The following is a 12,862-nucleotide window of genomic DNA, read 5'->3' as shown; positions in this document are numbered from 1 at the left end:
TTGATAGGATTCCTCGAGGAGCTGGGCTGGCAAGACTAGCCCACCCCCTATCACGCAAAATAGGCGCAAGACGTCGAGTTGCGGAAAATCGCCCGAGCTACAATACAATACAAGCCCCCTCCAGACTATGCGCGTGAATCGCGGGCGAAGCCGCGAACGCGAGTGTGGAGTCGATTTCGCTGTCCGCGAAAATCGACGCCACACTCACGTTCGCGGCTTCGCGCCGCGATTCACGCGCATAGTCTGGAGTAGTCTGGAGGGCGCTTTCCGATCATAGATATAAGAATATATACAGATGCCTTCCAAGCGAGCTGTCAGTGGGACCACTTTTTGTTTAGTGTACGATTAACAAAGCGACCCACTTTGCTGTAGCGATGTCGATAAAGTCATATCGATAAACTATCGACATTTCTTGCAATTTTAATTTTACTTCAAAGGTTTAACTATACCTAAAATGAACAAAAACGCTTTTATTCTTTATTGTGGTTATCAGATCACAATTTTATAGTCACGCCCCAGGAGAGAACCAAGGGAAAGTTCAGATATTTAATTGAAATACATAAATACCTACTAAAATAGGTGGTCCGCAATAATTGAAATATTTTATTACATCATAATATATTAATTATCCATTAGCATTTCAATTATGCTTATGTTTAACGAAGATATTGAAGCTTCAATTAATCGCTATTTCGTTCCGCTGTGTAGCGTTTATCGATATATAACATGATTAAAATCGACTTTTCACATCCCTAAAAGAGCACACATATACGTTTTTACGCACACATGCACAACCTGGGTCGCCTAAAAAGGGGCCACTTGGATTTGAAGTCCATCTTGTCAACAGTATGGTTGTCCTTTTTTGACAAACGGCATTTTTAAAAGAGCAAGGAGAGAGAAATGATACTAGTTGCTGCGCCGTGAAAGAGAACAGACAGAGTAGGGGGCTTGTTTCCGATGCAAAATGACATTGACAGTTGTTTGACACTCACTCTTAGAATAATTGTGTGCACTAGACTAGTTTCAGTGCAGTGTCACTCATGCCTCATGCTGTTCCAATGCAGTAAAAGGATCCAGGAAAACCTCTAAAATCTAATTCTAAGTTTGACACAAGTTTGCTGCTACTTGTTAGTTGTTCATGTAATTTCCTGTAGCGTTGAGTGGTTAGTGATTAAGTCGTATTCAAGTTACCCATCGGGTATTTTGTACAGCGCGTTTATCTTGTATAGTAGTACGATGTCAGCAAAGCGTGCGGCCACCACAGAGCTAAACCATGATAATTGGGACCAAGATGATCCTGACGAACATGAAGAAATGGGCACGTTCAAACCTGCTTCTAAAGAAGCTATTGAAAAACGTGTGATCAGGACGGCTAAGAGACGAAACCAAAATACTTCTGAAGGGGTATGTACATTTACATTGAGTATTTAACGGGCATTGCTTCGGTAACTTCTATCCTAGGAAATTAAACAATTGGTATAATCTCTATTGACTCTACAGGTTAATAATAATGTATCCTCTCCTCTGAACTGTGCATTCAAGTTTCAATTTCTTTGTTGCCAAACTTCCCTTGTGCACATGACATTCACATCACAATAAGCTTAGGTACATTATCACTACCTACACTTTATAAAACAAAGTCCCCCTACCGCGTCAGTCTGTTTGTGTGTTTATATGTTTGTTCGTGTTGAACTCAAATACTACTGAACGGATTTTCATGCGGTTTTCACTGATAAATAGAGTGATTCTTGAGAAAATGAAATGAAATACTTTTATTTTGCTTAACATTATGTACAGAGGGAATGTTTGGGTGTATAATTTGTTAACCTGTGTGTAGCCGGGGTGCAACACTAGTGAATTATATGTCTTTATACACAGCATAAAACAGCTTTTGTTTTAACAAATAACATACTGTATGCATGTATATTAATATCTACCCATAGAAGTAGCATCCTATAGAAGTGGTATACGCGTGCCTCCGTGAGGGACAAAACATATGCAAATGCGACACTGTGATTGGTCGAATTCATTTGTTGCCCACCATTATCAATACTAAAAAAAGGTGGGGAACAAATAAAATGTGAGACTGTGACAAGGACAAACAATAATAGCGCTTTCGCTGCTACTCCTGAAAGATACATAAGACTATCCCGTTCTGTCAGTTATCCCCACCACTCATGCCCAATCCAGTTTAATTTCTAGATTCATGTATCCACCACTAGATTCATGTACCACTCAGGATCATTGTCCTAAAATGTTTCCACAAATCATTTAGTAATTTTTTGGTACTGTTTGTCTTCTTTGTAGTATCTATTCCTTATAATATAATATAGATATACTATTGATTGTATCTTATGATTTAATGACTGTTTGTTGCCATAATAAAGAATATATAGATATTCAATTTAAATTTTATCATGTTCCAGGTAAAACAAGGTGTCTTTAGTGGTTTTGGAGGCTTTAGCAAAGCGCAACCGTCATCATTTGACTTTTTGGCCAACTTGACCAACGGCAGCAAACCTGTGAATGGATCAGCTTTGAGTAAAACTGACACCGCTGTTTCATCCAGCGGCTCAAACAACACCCTAGCAACTAGCAGTCCCAGCGGGAGCCTGTTCACCCTCCCAGTGTCGTCATCTTCGAGTAAAACTCTTTTCAATCCCACTTCACAGTCATCATCATTATTTGGGGGCTCAGTGCCTACTTCATCATCCAGTTTGTTTACTGCTTCAAAGGCAGATTCAACTGTAGGAAATTTCTCTTTCAAATCACAATCCACTAAATTGAGTGACACAACTAAAACTGAATCTACTTCTGTAGTATCATCCACCATGTTTGGCATACCACCCAACAATACAGAAGCTAAAAAGTCTTTATTTTCAACAGCACCCATATCATCACCATTCAAGGCTCAGACAGTGTCTAAGCCAAATACAATTATATCAAACTCCAGCATTACATCAAAAATGGAGAACAAAAGTACAGACGATAAATCAGAAGAGAGTGACAAAAAAATTAGATATTACACAAAACTCAAAGGATTGAATGAATCAGTATCAGATTGGATTAAACAGCATGTAGAGAAAACACCTTTGTGTATATTGTCACCAATATTCAAAGACTATGAGAAACATCTAAAGGAAATACAAGCAGAATATCAGGGTCCTGATTCTAATGATGCAACAAAGAAACATTCCGAGAGCAACACAACTATAGGAGACTCTAAAGCAGAACAAAATACTATGAGATCTTCACCATTTACTGGCTCTAGTTCTCTATTTTCAAATTCGAATCTGAAGACAAACTCAACATCCCCATTTTCGACACAAAGCAGTCCTAATTCATTTGGTGAAAAGGGAATTAATAGTGTTAGTAGTGCTTCAAGCCCCCCAAAAACACAAGGATTTACTTTTGGTCTTAACAGCTCTCCTCAGAGCTCTACTTTAATGCCAAACTCTACTGCCTCAACTCCATTTTCATTTGGGGTTGGAAAGCCATTTAGCATCAGTAACTTCAATGCAGCTAAACCTACAGAAGAAGAGAAAAATGAGGATGCAGATGATGAACCACCTAAAGTGGAATACACACCCGTTGTAGAAAAAGACAGTGTCTATGAGAAGAAATGTAAAATATTTGTCAAAAAAGATGGCAACTTTGCTGACAGGGGTGTTGGTACACTTTATATTAAAAAGATTGAAGAAAGTGGAAAGTATCAGTTGCTGGTTCGTGCCAACACTAATTTGGGCAATGTGATGCTAAACCTAATCCTAGCTTCGGCTATACCTACTCAGAGGATGGGCAAGAATAATGTCATGATGGTATGCATACCGACACCTGACGCCAAACCACCTCCGACTTCAATACTTATAAGAGTCAAAACTTCAGAAGAAGCTGATGAACTGTTGGAAACTCTGAATAAATACAAGATGTAAACCATTGTGAGCAGTTATAGTTTCACACATTAAACTCCCCACTCCTTTCTTTGCACACTAATTAAAAGTTACTTCCTAATAGGTCTATTTGTAGAAGAAGTCTAAATCATATGGGTACCTTTTGCTTAACAACAACCCTTCCAACATGTCGGCTGCGACACATTGTCTCATTCTAACTATCGCTCCATCTCACTTTGTTGCGCCGATATATTGCAAAAATCTGTAAATTGCTGGCTCAGTAGGAGCACGAAATCAATCGATCGATCAAATGCCGCAATGTATTGCAAGTCGCATGCGATTATCGGTGACGTTTGAAGAGGCCATTAGCAAAAGGATGAATCTCCGATGGCCGAGATGAGTTTTCCGTTTCATGATCTATCAAAACATTGTTAACAAAACTTGAAATGTATAAAAATACTCATAGAGATTGAACATTGCTTAAGGAATTCATTGTTCCGTATAAAAAACAGGAGGTATTGCTATTAGTTTGGAGTGGGATGGGTTCTCGTGGATTTTTTAACTATTTGGTATGGTAAATATAATGTTATAATTGTATTAAGTATTTCAAATGTAAGTAATTGAATGAACATCAACAAAAAGAAAAGTTGTTTTTTTTTTCTATTATTTTACTTACCTTATTTCCACTAATTTCCAGTTTGCAAAAACTGCTAATAGTAATGCCGTTATAGTACATCCAAGGGACATGTATACCTAACCTAATCGTGTGCTACTCTGCAGCGGCGCCACCATAATGAATACCAATGAATTGTAATATGGTGAAATGATGTACCTAAAAGGTGCCTGAAAGGTACATCATATCCCTATAATGTTTGTGGCTGTACCTGTGATAGGAAACGAAATAATCGTCATTGAAACTGGTGCCGCTGGGGAGTATACTGCCCAGCGGATCCACACAGCACACAGTACTCATAGATATAAATTATATTAGCTATTTTTTTCGTATGTAAATTGATGTACTAATGCTGTTTATTACGTACCTATACATAAATACAACCTATAGGTACATAGATAAATTATAAGTTTCTACGAATACCTACAATAAGTACCCATAGTGGTTAACGCCTTCGCTGCGGCAATCAGTGTAACTTGTAATGAATCATAACTTGCATGGGGTCTTTCGGCCCCCTCCCGCAGTGAACGTGTTCGAGCTAATACTGAATAAAATAATTTGGGGTGGTATATTCCACCATCCAATTTGTATTGCGTCACACATTTTGCTTTAATGAGAGCTGAGGCAAGAAATTGGACAGGTGTAATTCCCAGTACCGTCTTTACCATTCTATACGTCAATGGTTTTTACTATTATAAGGGCACACGGCCCACACGGGGCCTGGTCCAGGGCCCCCATCCTCGGGGGGCCCCGAAGGACAGACAGTAACAGTATATTTGATTACTTATCCATAATAAATAAAAGATTATAGTACAAAATGTTAGTTTAATTTGCTTTCTTTACTTTCCAAAAAGGCCCCAAATTCTTATGTTCCCAATGGCCCCAGCATACTTAGTTTAAAACGACCCTGGGAATACCACCCTTAGCCGCGTAGTTAAAGTTAGGTAAAAGTGGTAAAACACACAATGGCACCCTAAGTGGGCACCAAGCGTTGCAGGATTGTCATCATTATTGCTTTGTAATAAAGTTAAATGCATCTTGAATGGTGATAAATAGGTGGGAACTAGGGAGAAAACTAAGAACTAGGAATTCCCGGTTCTCGCCATACAAGCTCAGCATAGAGGGTACTCCCGGTCATTGGAACCCTGTCTATTGGTATTTGGTCATCACTATAGCAGATTTGTGGCAGTTGAAATTTGAATTTTAAGATAGGTATACATTGTAGATGGTCAAGCAAATCTTGTCAGTAGAAAAAGGCGGCAAATTTAAGAAATGTAGGCGCGTAGGGTTAAATCGTCCCATAAAAAAATTAAATTTCGCGCTTTTTTCTACTGACTAGATTTGCTTGACCAAGATGTACCCGTACCTATACTGAACTAGAGGACACATTTAGAAACCCTAATACTTTTCAATAAGTGATCCAATAAGTAATGGTAGCAGTAAGGATCATGATCAGGAGCATGACTTGTATTTATTTTAGGGTGGAATTCCCCCTATACAATTTCTTTGTCCAATTTCCAATATTTATTGCATATCACATTTTGCTTTAATGAGAGAGTGAGACGTACTGACATCGGACAGATGGAATACCGCCCTTAATGAGGTTGAGTAGAAGTAAAAGTGTAATTAAATGTGGTCAATTGCTTTTTATAATATTTTATATACATTTTCTTTTATAAGAAATTTACAGCGCATAAACATAAGCTAGAGATAAGCTACAAATCAAGGTATAAATAATTATACACATTGTAATAGGTATTGTTATTGATTAAAAGAAATCATCAAAAAATAGCATATTATTGACTGACACCAAAATAAGGCCACGCGGCCAAGCCACGGCAGAGTTATCAGCAATGATCAACATTGGGATACAATATTTATTATTTTTACATGAGCTACTCTTATTCAATAAAATATAAAATTTTGCACATAAATTAACTATTGAAGTTCATTTCATAAATAGTATGTCAAAATCTCGGAAAGTCTGTTGATATTAAAATGGTTTAATATTATTGTTGTTTAGATTATAAATGACATAAGGTAGCTTTCAAGATAGCAACTTAAATTTCTTTAGTCCCTAAGCTAACTGCATCGACTTGAACGAAGAGCAAAGTGAGTGAGTGTCATTATAAACATTTACATAGAAAATTGACATTGCCTCACTTGCCATCTCTTGAAATTGCTGATGATTATAATTATGTATTTTGCACAAATGGTGGAGTGTAATTACCCAATAACATAACTGTTAGATGTCATTTGTCCTAATCCCATCTGAATCCTTTGCATGTGTATTTCTACATTGTTTTGGAATTGCCTTTGATGTCGTGGCTCCAGTTTCATTTTTATCCGGTCCATGGTTCCTTGCAGCACACACAATTCATAAGCATTTTGATCAGAATCCGATAGACTTTTGACTTGCAACATCAAAGCAGTGAGGTCTGTTACAAGTTCAATCAATGTGGCATCCTTGACTGACCCATTATGGTTCTTCTCTACTAATATTGCAGCCTCCTCCCTGCATTTTTCCCGCAAGTGTGAGGGTGCCAACATTGCAGCTAGGCTCGGCCCTGGAGCAATCTGGTGGCAATATGTTTGCACTTCATCTATATATTCTTGCAAATCCATGTTCATTCTTTCTAAATCAATAACAACTGCAGCATATTTCCTTTCAAAGTCTTCAGGCATTTTTTGCCCAAATGATTTTCTCTTCTCTGCTTCACAGTTATATTCTTTTAGTCTGTTAATTTTGACCTTCTTGGCCTGCAACACTTTGGTCAACTTGACAATTAGTTCCAGGAGCGGGAATGGATAGCTGCCAATAGTGTCCAACTGTTTGGTTATATCTGAGCATCCAATCATAGGATCTCCTTGCGTGTTGTTATTTTGTACTGAAGGATTGTACAAATTGATTATCTCTTGCATGACATATCTTGGTCTAAACTTCTGTGTTATACTGGACAGACATATTGTGTCAGGTGGCTCATTGGACAAAACCTCATAGTCGGGAACAGAATGAGTGCCTAACTTTGGTCTCTCAAACGTAATCCTGTATGTGTTATTAGAGGTGTCAACAGCATCTATGCATCCAGTAAAAAGTCCATCCTGAGGTTTGCGCAGCCGTGCTGTTACTTTAGTTCCCACCACTAATTGCATAGGAATTTCATTCGGCAAATCTTTGATACATATGTCAGCACTTTTCCTCTGTTGAATATATCTTATTAATTTCCTCTTCCTTTCTAATTCCTTACGTTCTTCAGCAAAAAATGCTTGGGAACATCTGCGAGGCTTGCCCATCATTCTCCTGATTTTAGCCCACTGAACCTGAGTGAGCTTATGATTGGCCAACTGAGGAAATGATTCTTTGAGACAGATCATGAAATCATTCTCACCGTCAAACAAAGCTTTGTCGATGTTGCTGTAAAAGTATTCAAAACATACCCATTTGTGGGCTTTAGGAAGTTTAAGGAGGTTTCTCAACCTCATGCCAATCCTTTGCCCTGATTTGCGGTCTGGTGACTGACTGTTCACAGTGTCTATTTTATCATCATACTTGTCATGGTTTCTTTGCACTTTTGAGGGGGATTTCTGTTTTTTAGCACTTGATTGTTTGTTAGGTGTTTTAGACAATATCTTTGGAATTCGCTTTGGTGACTGCCTGGGAGGAGAGGTATTCACAAAATCGTCAACAAAGATAAATCTATTTTTCTTTCTGATGCGCGCAGGCATTCCTCTTGCATTGAGTTTTTGCACTGGTTCGCTGGGCGCTGGTTTTGGCGGTAACTTTGTTCCCACCCTGTGAAGGCCGAGTGCTGCAGGCCCAAACGCTGGCGGCACGTCGTCCTCATCCGGCAAGTCCAAATCCATCGGCTCATCCTTGACTTTGACTTGCGACCTCGACAGATTATTAGCATCTTGCGACCCTAAACGAAACCAACACAATAAATTTAGTAAAACGATAACGACACTTAAAAGTAGCCGCTGTAAAGCCAGGGTTTTGACGTAATTATGCTCGCGAGGCAAGTGTCTGAAGTAATTTCCGTCAATTAATTCCAAATTTCAACAATTAAAAATTGACAATTCGCCAACAAATTTGAATTTTTTCAAATTTTGAACAGCTTAGGACGCAGTATTCGAAAATACGAGACACAACCACAAAGACTTCGATAGTGCAGTATCCTATTATAGTAAACGAATATTGAATTATTTGTAATATACATTAGGCGTTTAAATAGAAAGGTAAAATCACTAAAAATACTAATAAAACTTACTTTCCGATTTATCCGCCATATTGATATAAAGTAATTTTGATTTGAAGATGAATGAAAGCGCCAAGTGTTGATTATGGTATCACTGTTCGAGTTCTTCAATGTTGACACATTTTGATTTGAGCGTATTTTACATATTTATTATCTTTTTAACTGTATTGTTGTCGATATTCTATTTAATTTTATCCTAAAGCATGCCTAAAGCGAATCAAATATGTTTTCAGTGAAACCTTTTTTCTAACAAGTTCATACATTACCATTCTACATTTTTTGCAATTGGCTACTTTTTGTAATTAATCAGCAATGTACTAACCAATTTCAGTGGTACCAACCCACTTACCAACCAAATTTATTGATGCGTCAGACCGTCGGACACAGATTAAAGCCTCTACTACAAGGTAGGCAACGAGGCATCCGACTGTCGTACAGCTTGGCAAAAAAGAGTAGAAATTAAAAAGTGGCAACACTGTAGTGTCGTCCCTTTTTCTTATATATATTGGTTTGAAAGGGACGACACTACAGTGTTGCCACTTTTTAATTTCTACTCTTTTTTGCCAAGCTGTATATATTACTCTGCGACTACTGCGACTATCTATTGTGGTTTCTCTGGCTAATCATATTAAAATAAATGGGAAATAAATCCTGACGCCAACAAAGACTCAATAGTCTCAACACAACCAAGAAAATCGACAACTTTTGGTCTGCATCTTCTACCTAGCGTTATCCTACCATACTATCTTAGCCTTTCCCAGGGTTGGTTTTCCTGCTTTTTGATGTGCTATTTAATGAGAAGTAAAAAGCTTTTTGTTCTTTATTGCACCGCAAGGATGATCTTGGACCGTTGGATGCTTTGTTGGCGTTTTCAGCGTTGTAGACGTAAAATTGACGGCACTGGCAACAAGTCACCGACGAAGGTGACCTTGGACGTCTCATTTCGGTTTCGGACTGCGTAGTAGGCGCATAATACACGTTTTGTTATCTGTGCTACAACTGCTACATGTCAAGTGTCAACATCAACATGTCATCAAGGCGAATCAATCAAGTGCAAAAGTTTTGAACTAATTTACATATAATCCGAATTTAATAATTACAATTAATCATTTTCGTTTAAAGAAACTTGTTTAAACCAAGGAAATGAATTATAGACAATTTTTACTCTGTTTCTTAATATGCCTGGCTTTGCTAAAGGAAGTTAAATGTAAGTTCTATTGTCATTCTTATTATGTGTCTAGAATATGTTTTCAAGGTAAAGTGAGAGTGGAAGTTTTACCTGCACCCAAGCGCTGGATTTAGCAATAGCTCATACGTGCGTAATCATAGCAGGCTTATTATTGGACTAAGAGGGTATGAAACCACTTTAAATGGTGACTTAGACAATATTTCGTATTTGAAAACCGGATTTCTTAATGACACCAACATTTTATATAATGGTCATTTAAAGTGAAAACTCATCATTTTGTAAAATAACGAAGCAGCTCCATAATATTCTACTCATTTTGTTTTTGTTATCTCAGTGTGTATTTAGTTTTTTGAGAGACATAAATAATTATGATGCTCTATGTATACTGAAAATAAGCATGAGATGTTAAACATAAATGTTGTATATTTCAGGCTTACACAAAAGATGTGTCAAATGTCGGTCAAGAGGAGAGTTAGGCAGCTGTGGAGACCCAGTCGTAGTGAACACAACTGATCCATACTCGCAGCTCGGCATACATGTCGTGGCCTGCCCCTCGGGCTGGTGTGGCAAAATGATAGAAGGCAATGTTGGAGCATTTCGGACAGATGGTATGTTTAAATAATTATTATTTATTATTTTTGAATTATGTACAAAATAAAGCAAAGTTTGTTAGAGTACCTACTTATAAAACAGCATTACAATAAGAATAAAAAGCCTTTATAGATTATATATGAGATTACTGTATGTTAAGTAATTCCTTATGTTTAAAGTTTATTCCTAGAGCCCTCTTTGGGCAAAGGCCTCCTCTATAAATTAGATTACATATATATATATATATATATATATATATATATATATATATACATATATGTTAACAACAAAATGAAATGTACTACAAAATACTTATCTGAAATAAAGGCTATTTCAATTCAATATCACAATAATTATATCCGAAATTCGGGAGAGTACATGTGCTTGCGTACCTGACTAATCCAGACTGGTTTTGCTGAAATGTCCTCATATTTTAATACACTACATGCCTTCCCTTCAAGATAGTTCCCTAAAACTAAGTTTCACTAATCTACTAGCCAGGATGAAAAACAACAGATGGACAAAAATAGCAACAAATTGGAATCCAAAAATTGGTAAAAGAAAAAAGGGCAAACCAAAAACAAGATGGGAAAAAGACCTAATAGAAACAATAGGAAAAGACTGGAGAGAAATGGCAATAGATAGACAAGAATGGAAGAAAATGTTGGACAAATACTTAAATATATTAGAAAAAGGCGATTCGGAAGAGGCCTAGGTCAAAAAGACCTTACGAACATGCATATAGAAATATACATACATAAAATTATAATTGTTAAATGAAATGTTAACAGTTCGTATAAGGAAGGCTTTAATAATAATAATAATAAGTTTCACTAATCACTGATAGTTCACTAACACTAAGTTTCACTGTTTATTGGTAGTTCACCAACACTATTCTTATTTTATACTACATGAATTACAATGACCGCCTGTTGTTACCTCTCTCCAACTGTCTTTGTTTATGTTACTGTACTTTTATTGTAAACTATGTCAGGACTGTCAGGTGTGCAATAAAGAGTATTGTGTTGTATGATAATTTTAACCATGTATACCATATTAATGATTTGACTACAGACATGAATGAGATATTAATTGTTTAGATTACGGATCAGCAACAGAGAGGATGTGCCTGCAGCGGCCCCCCAGCGACTACGAGGAGCGCTGCGCGTACACCTTGTGGAACTACAAGAAGGTCTACATGTGCTTCTGTAATGGTGACCTCTGCAACTCTGCTTTTAGAACTACCATATCCTATTGTAGTATTATAATTGCTGTTTTACTGACTATATTTAATATGTAGTGAAATGTGTGTCTGCCTCAGACAAGTTGTTCTAGTTGGTTAGTTGTCAATCAGTTGCTAAAGTCACTACTTTCGGACCAGAAATAATGGGTTAGTATTGAATCAAAACGGGATAGGGGGTGTTTTTTATTGTTGTTGTTACTAGAGATGCAACTGATAGTTGTTTGGCCGGATACCGGACACCGGATATTCGGCTTGGGCATCGGCCGAATATCCGGTATCCGGCCGCCGAATATTCGGCTGGCGGAACTATACCTTAATTTCGGTGTTTCAACTGCGCATTGTGCAGGTTCGACCTGTTTCCTAGTGAACGTCCGCGCAGAATCTTTTCTAGGTTCGAAATGAGTACACATGCAAGTCAGTCGAATGTTTAAAATACTAATCGAGTACGATTATGACCGTGACTGTTTCCTAAATTCAAATTCAAAACTCCGAAATCAAGCAATGTTACTATCCGGTATCCGGCCGGATACCGGACCGTGACCTACTATCCGGCCGGATGTTAAAATATTGGCCGGATAGGCCTGATGCCGGATAGTAACCGAATATCCGGTGCATCTCTAGTTGTTACTATTCCAGTATATATGTAATAATAATATATGTAAGCTTCATTAAGCTAAGCACGAGCCCATTGACATTTCCTATTTTTATCGCTCGCGCATAAATATATTACTGTCCCGCTCGCACAGTGACATTGACCGCCGGTGTCAAAGGTGGTGCAGCAATATAATTATGCGCGTGCGATACATAGATAGGAACTGGAGAGTCAATGTACGAAATTCCTCATGCTCGGCGTCCTTAATACTTTACTAGGAAGCCTTAGGCCCACTTGCACCATTCCACTTACCCAGGGTTAAGCGGTTACACCGTTAACCTAGTGTCTAATTGTATGGGTAACCATGGAAACTCCAGATTTAACCGGTTAGCCCCGGGTTAGTGGAATGGTGCAATTGGGCCTTATTA

The 12,862-nt window shown here is 37.7% G+C and overlaps 3 protein-coding genes across 4 annotated transcripts; 2 read left to right on the top strand and 1 right to left on the bottom strand.

Annotated features, from left to right (window-relative positions):
- The first annotated feature begins 1,021 nt into the window (after positions 1-1,021).
- Positions 1,022-3,942, top strand: LOC134666393 (nuclear pore complex protein Nup50). 2 transcript variants are annotated; one of them, XM_063523522.1, is made up of 3 exons: positions 1,022-1,404; positions 2,427-2,643; positions 2,887-3,942. In XM_063523522.1, the coding sequence occupies exons 1-3, from the start codon at positions 1,237-1,239 to the stop codon at positions 3,930-3,932; spliced, it is 1,431 nt and encodes a 476-aa protein (XP_063379592.1). In that variant the 5' UTR covers positions 1,022-1,236; the 3' UTR covers positions 3,933-3,942. The 2 variants fall into 2 exon arrangements, with proteins under 2 accessions (XP_063379592.1, XP_063379591.1); XM_063523521.1 differs by having other exon boundaries at positions 1,027-1,404; positions 2,427-3,942.
- A 1,465-nt stretch (positions 3,943-5,407) lies between these two features.
- On the bottom strand, positions 5,408-8,946 carry LOC134666392 (protein lin-9 homolog). Its single transcript, XM_063523519.1, has 2 exons — positions 8,832-8,946; positions 5,408-8,483 (listed from the first exon to the last, which is right to left on the bottom strand). Exons 1-2 carry the CDS (start codon positions 8,848-8,850, stop codon positions 6,790-6,792), a joined length of 1,713 nt encoding a protein of 570 aa, XP_063379589.1. The 5' UTR covers positions 8,851-8,946; the 3' UTR covers positions 5,408-6,789.
- A 916-nt stretch (positions 8,947-9,862) lies between these two features.
- Positions 9,863-12,534, top strand: LOC134666394 (uncharacterized). Its single transcript, XM_063523523.1, has 3 exons — positions 9,863-10,026; positions 10,440-10,616; positions 11,700-12,534. The coding sequence occupies exons 1-3, from the start codon at positions 9,963-9,965 to the stop codon at positions 11,897-11,899; spliced, it is 441 nt and encodes a 146-aa protein (XP_063379593.1). The 5' UTR covers positions 9,863-9,962; the 3' UTR covers positions 11,900-12,534.
- Positions 12,535-12,862: the final 328 nt, after the last annotated feature.

The sequence above is a fragment of the Cydia fagiglandana genome, chromosome 8 (genome assembly GCF_963556715.1).
Source record: "Cydia fagiglandana chromosome 8, ilCydFagi1.1, whole genome shotgun sequence".
NCBI lineage: Eukaryota > Metazoa > Arthropoda > Insecta > Lepidoptera > Tortricidae > Cydia > Cydia fagiglandana.
This window is presented reverse-complemented; position numbering and strand designations above follow the sequence as displayed.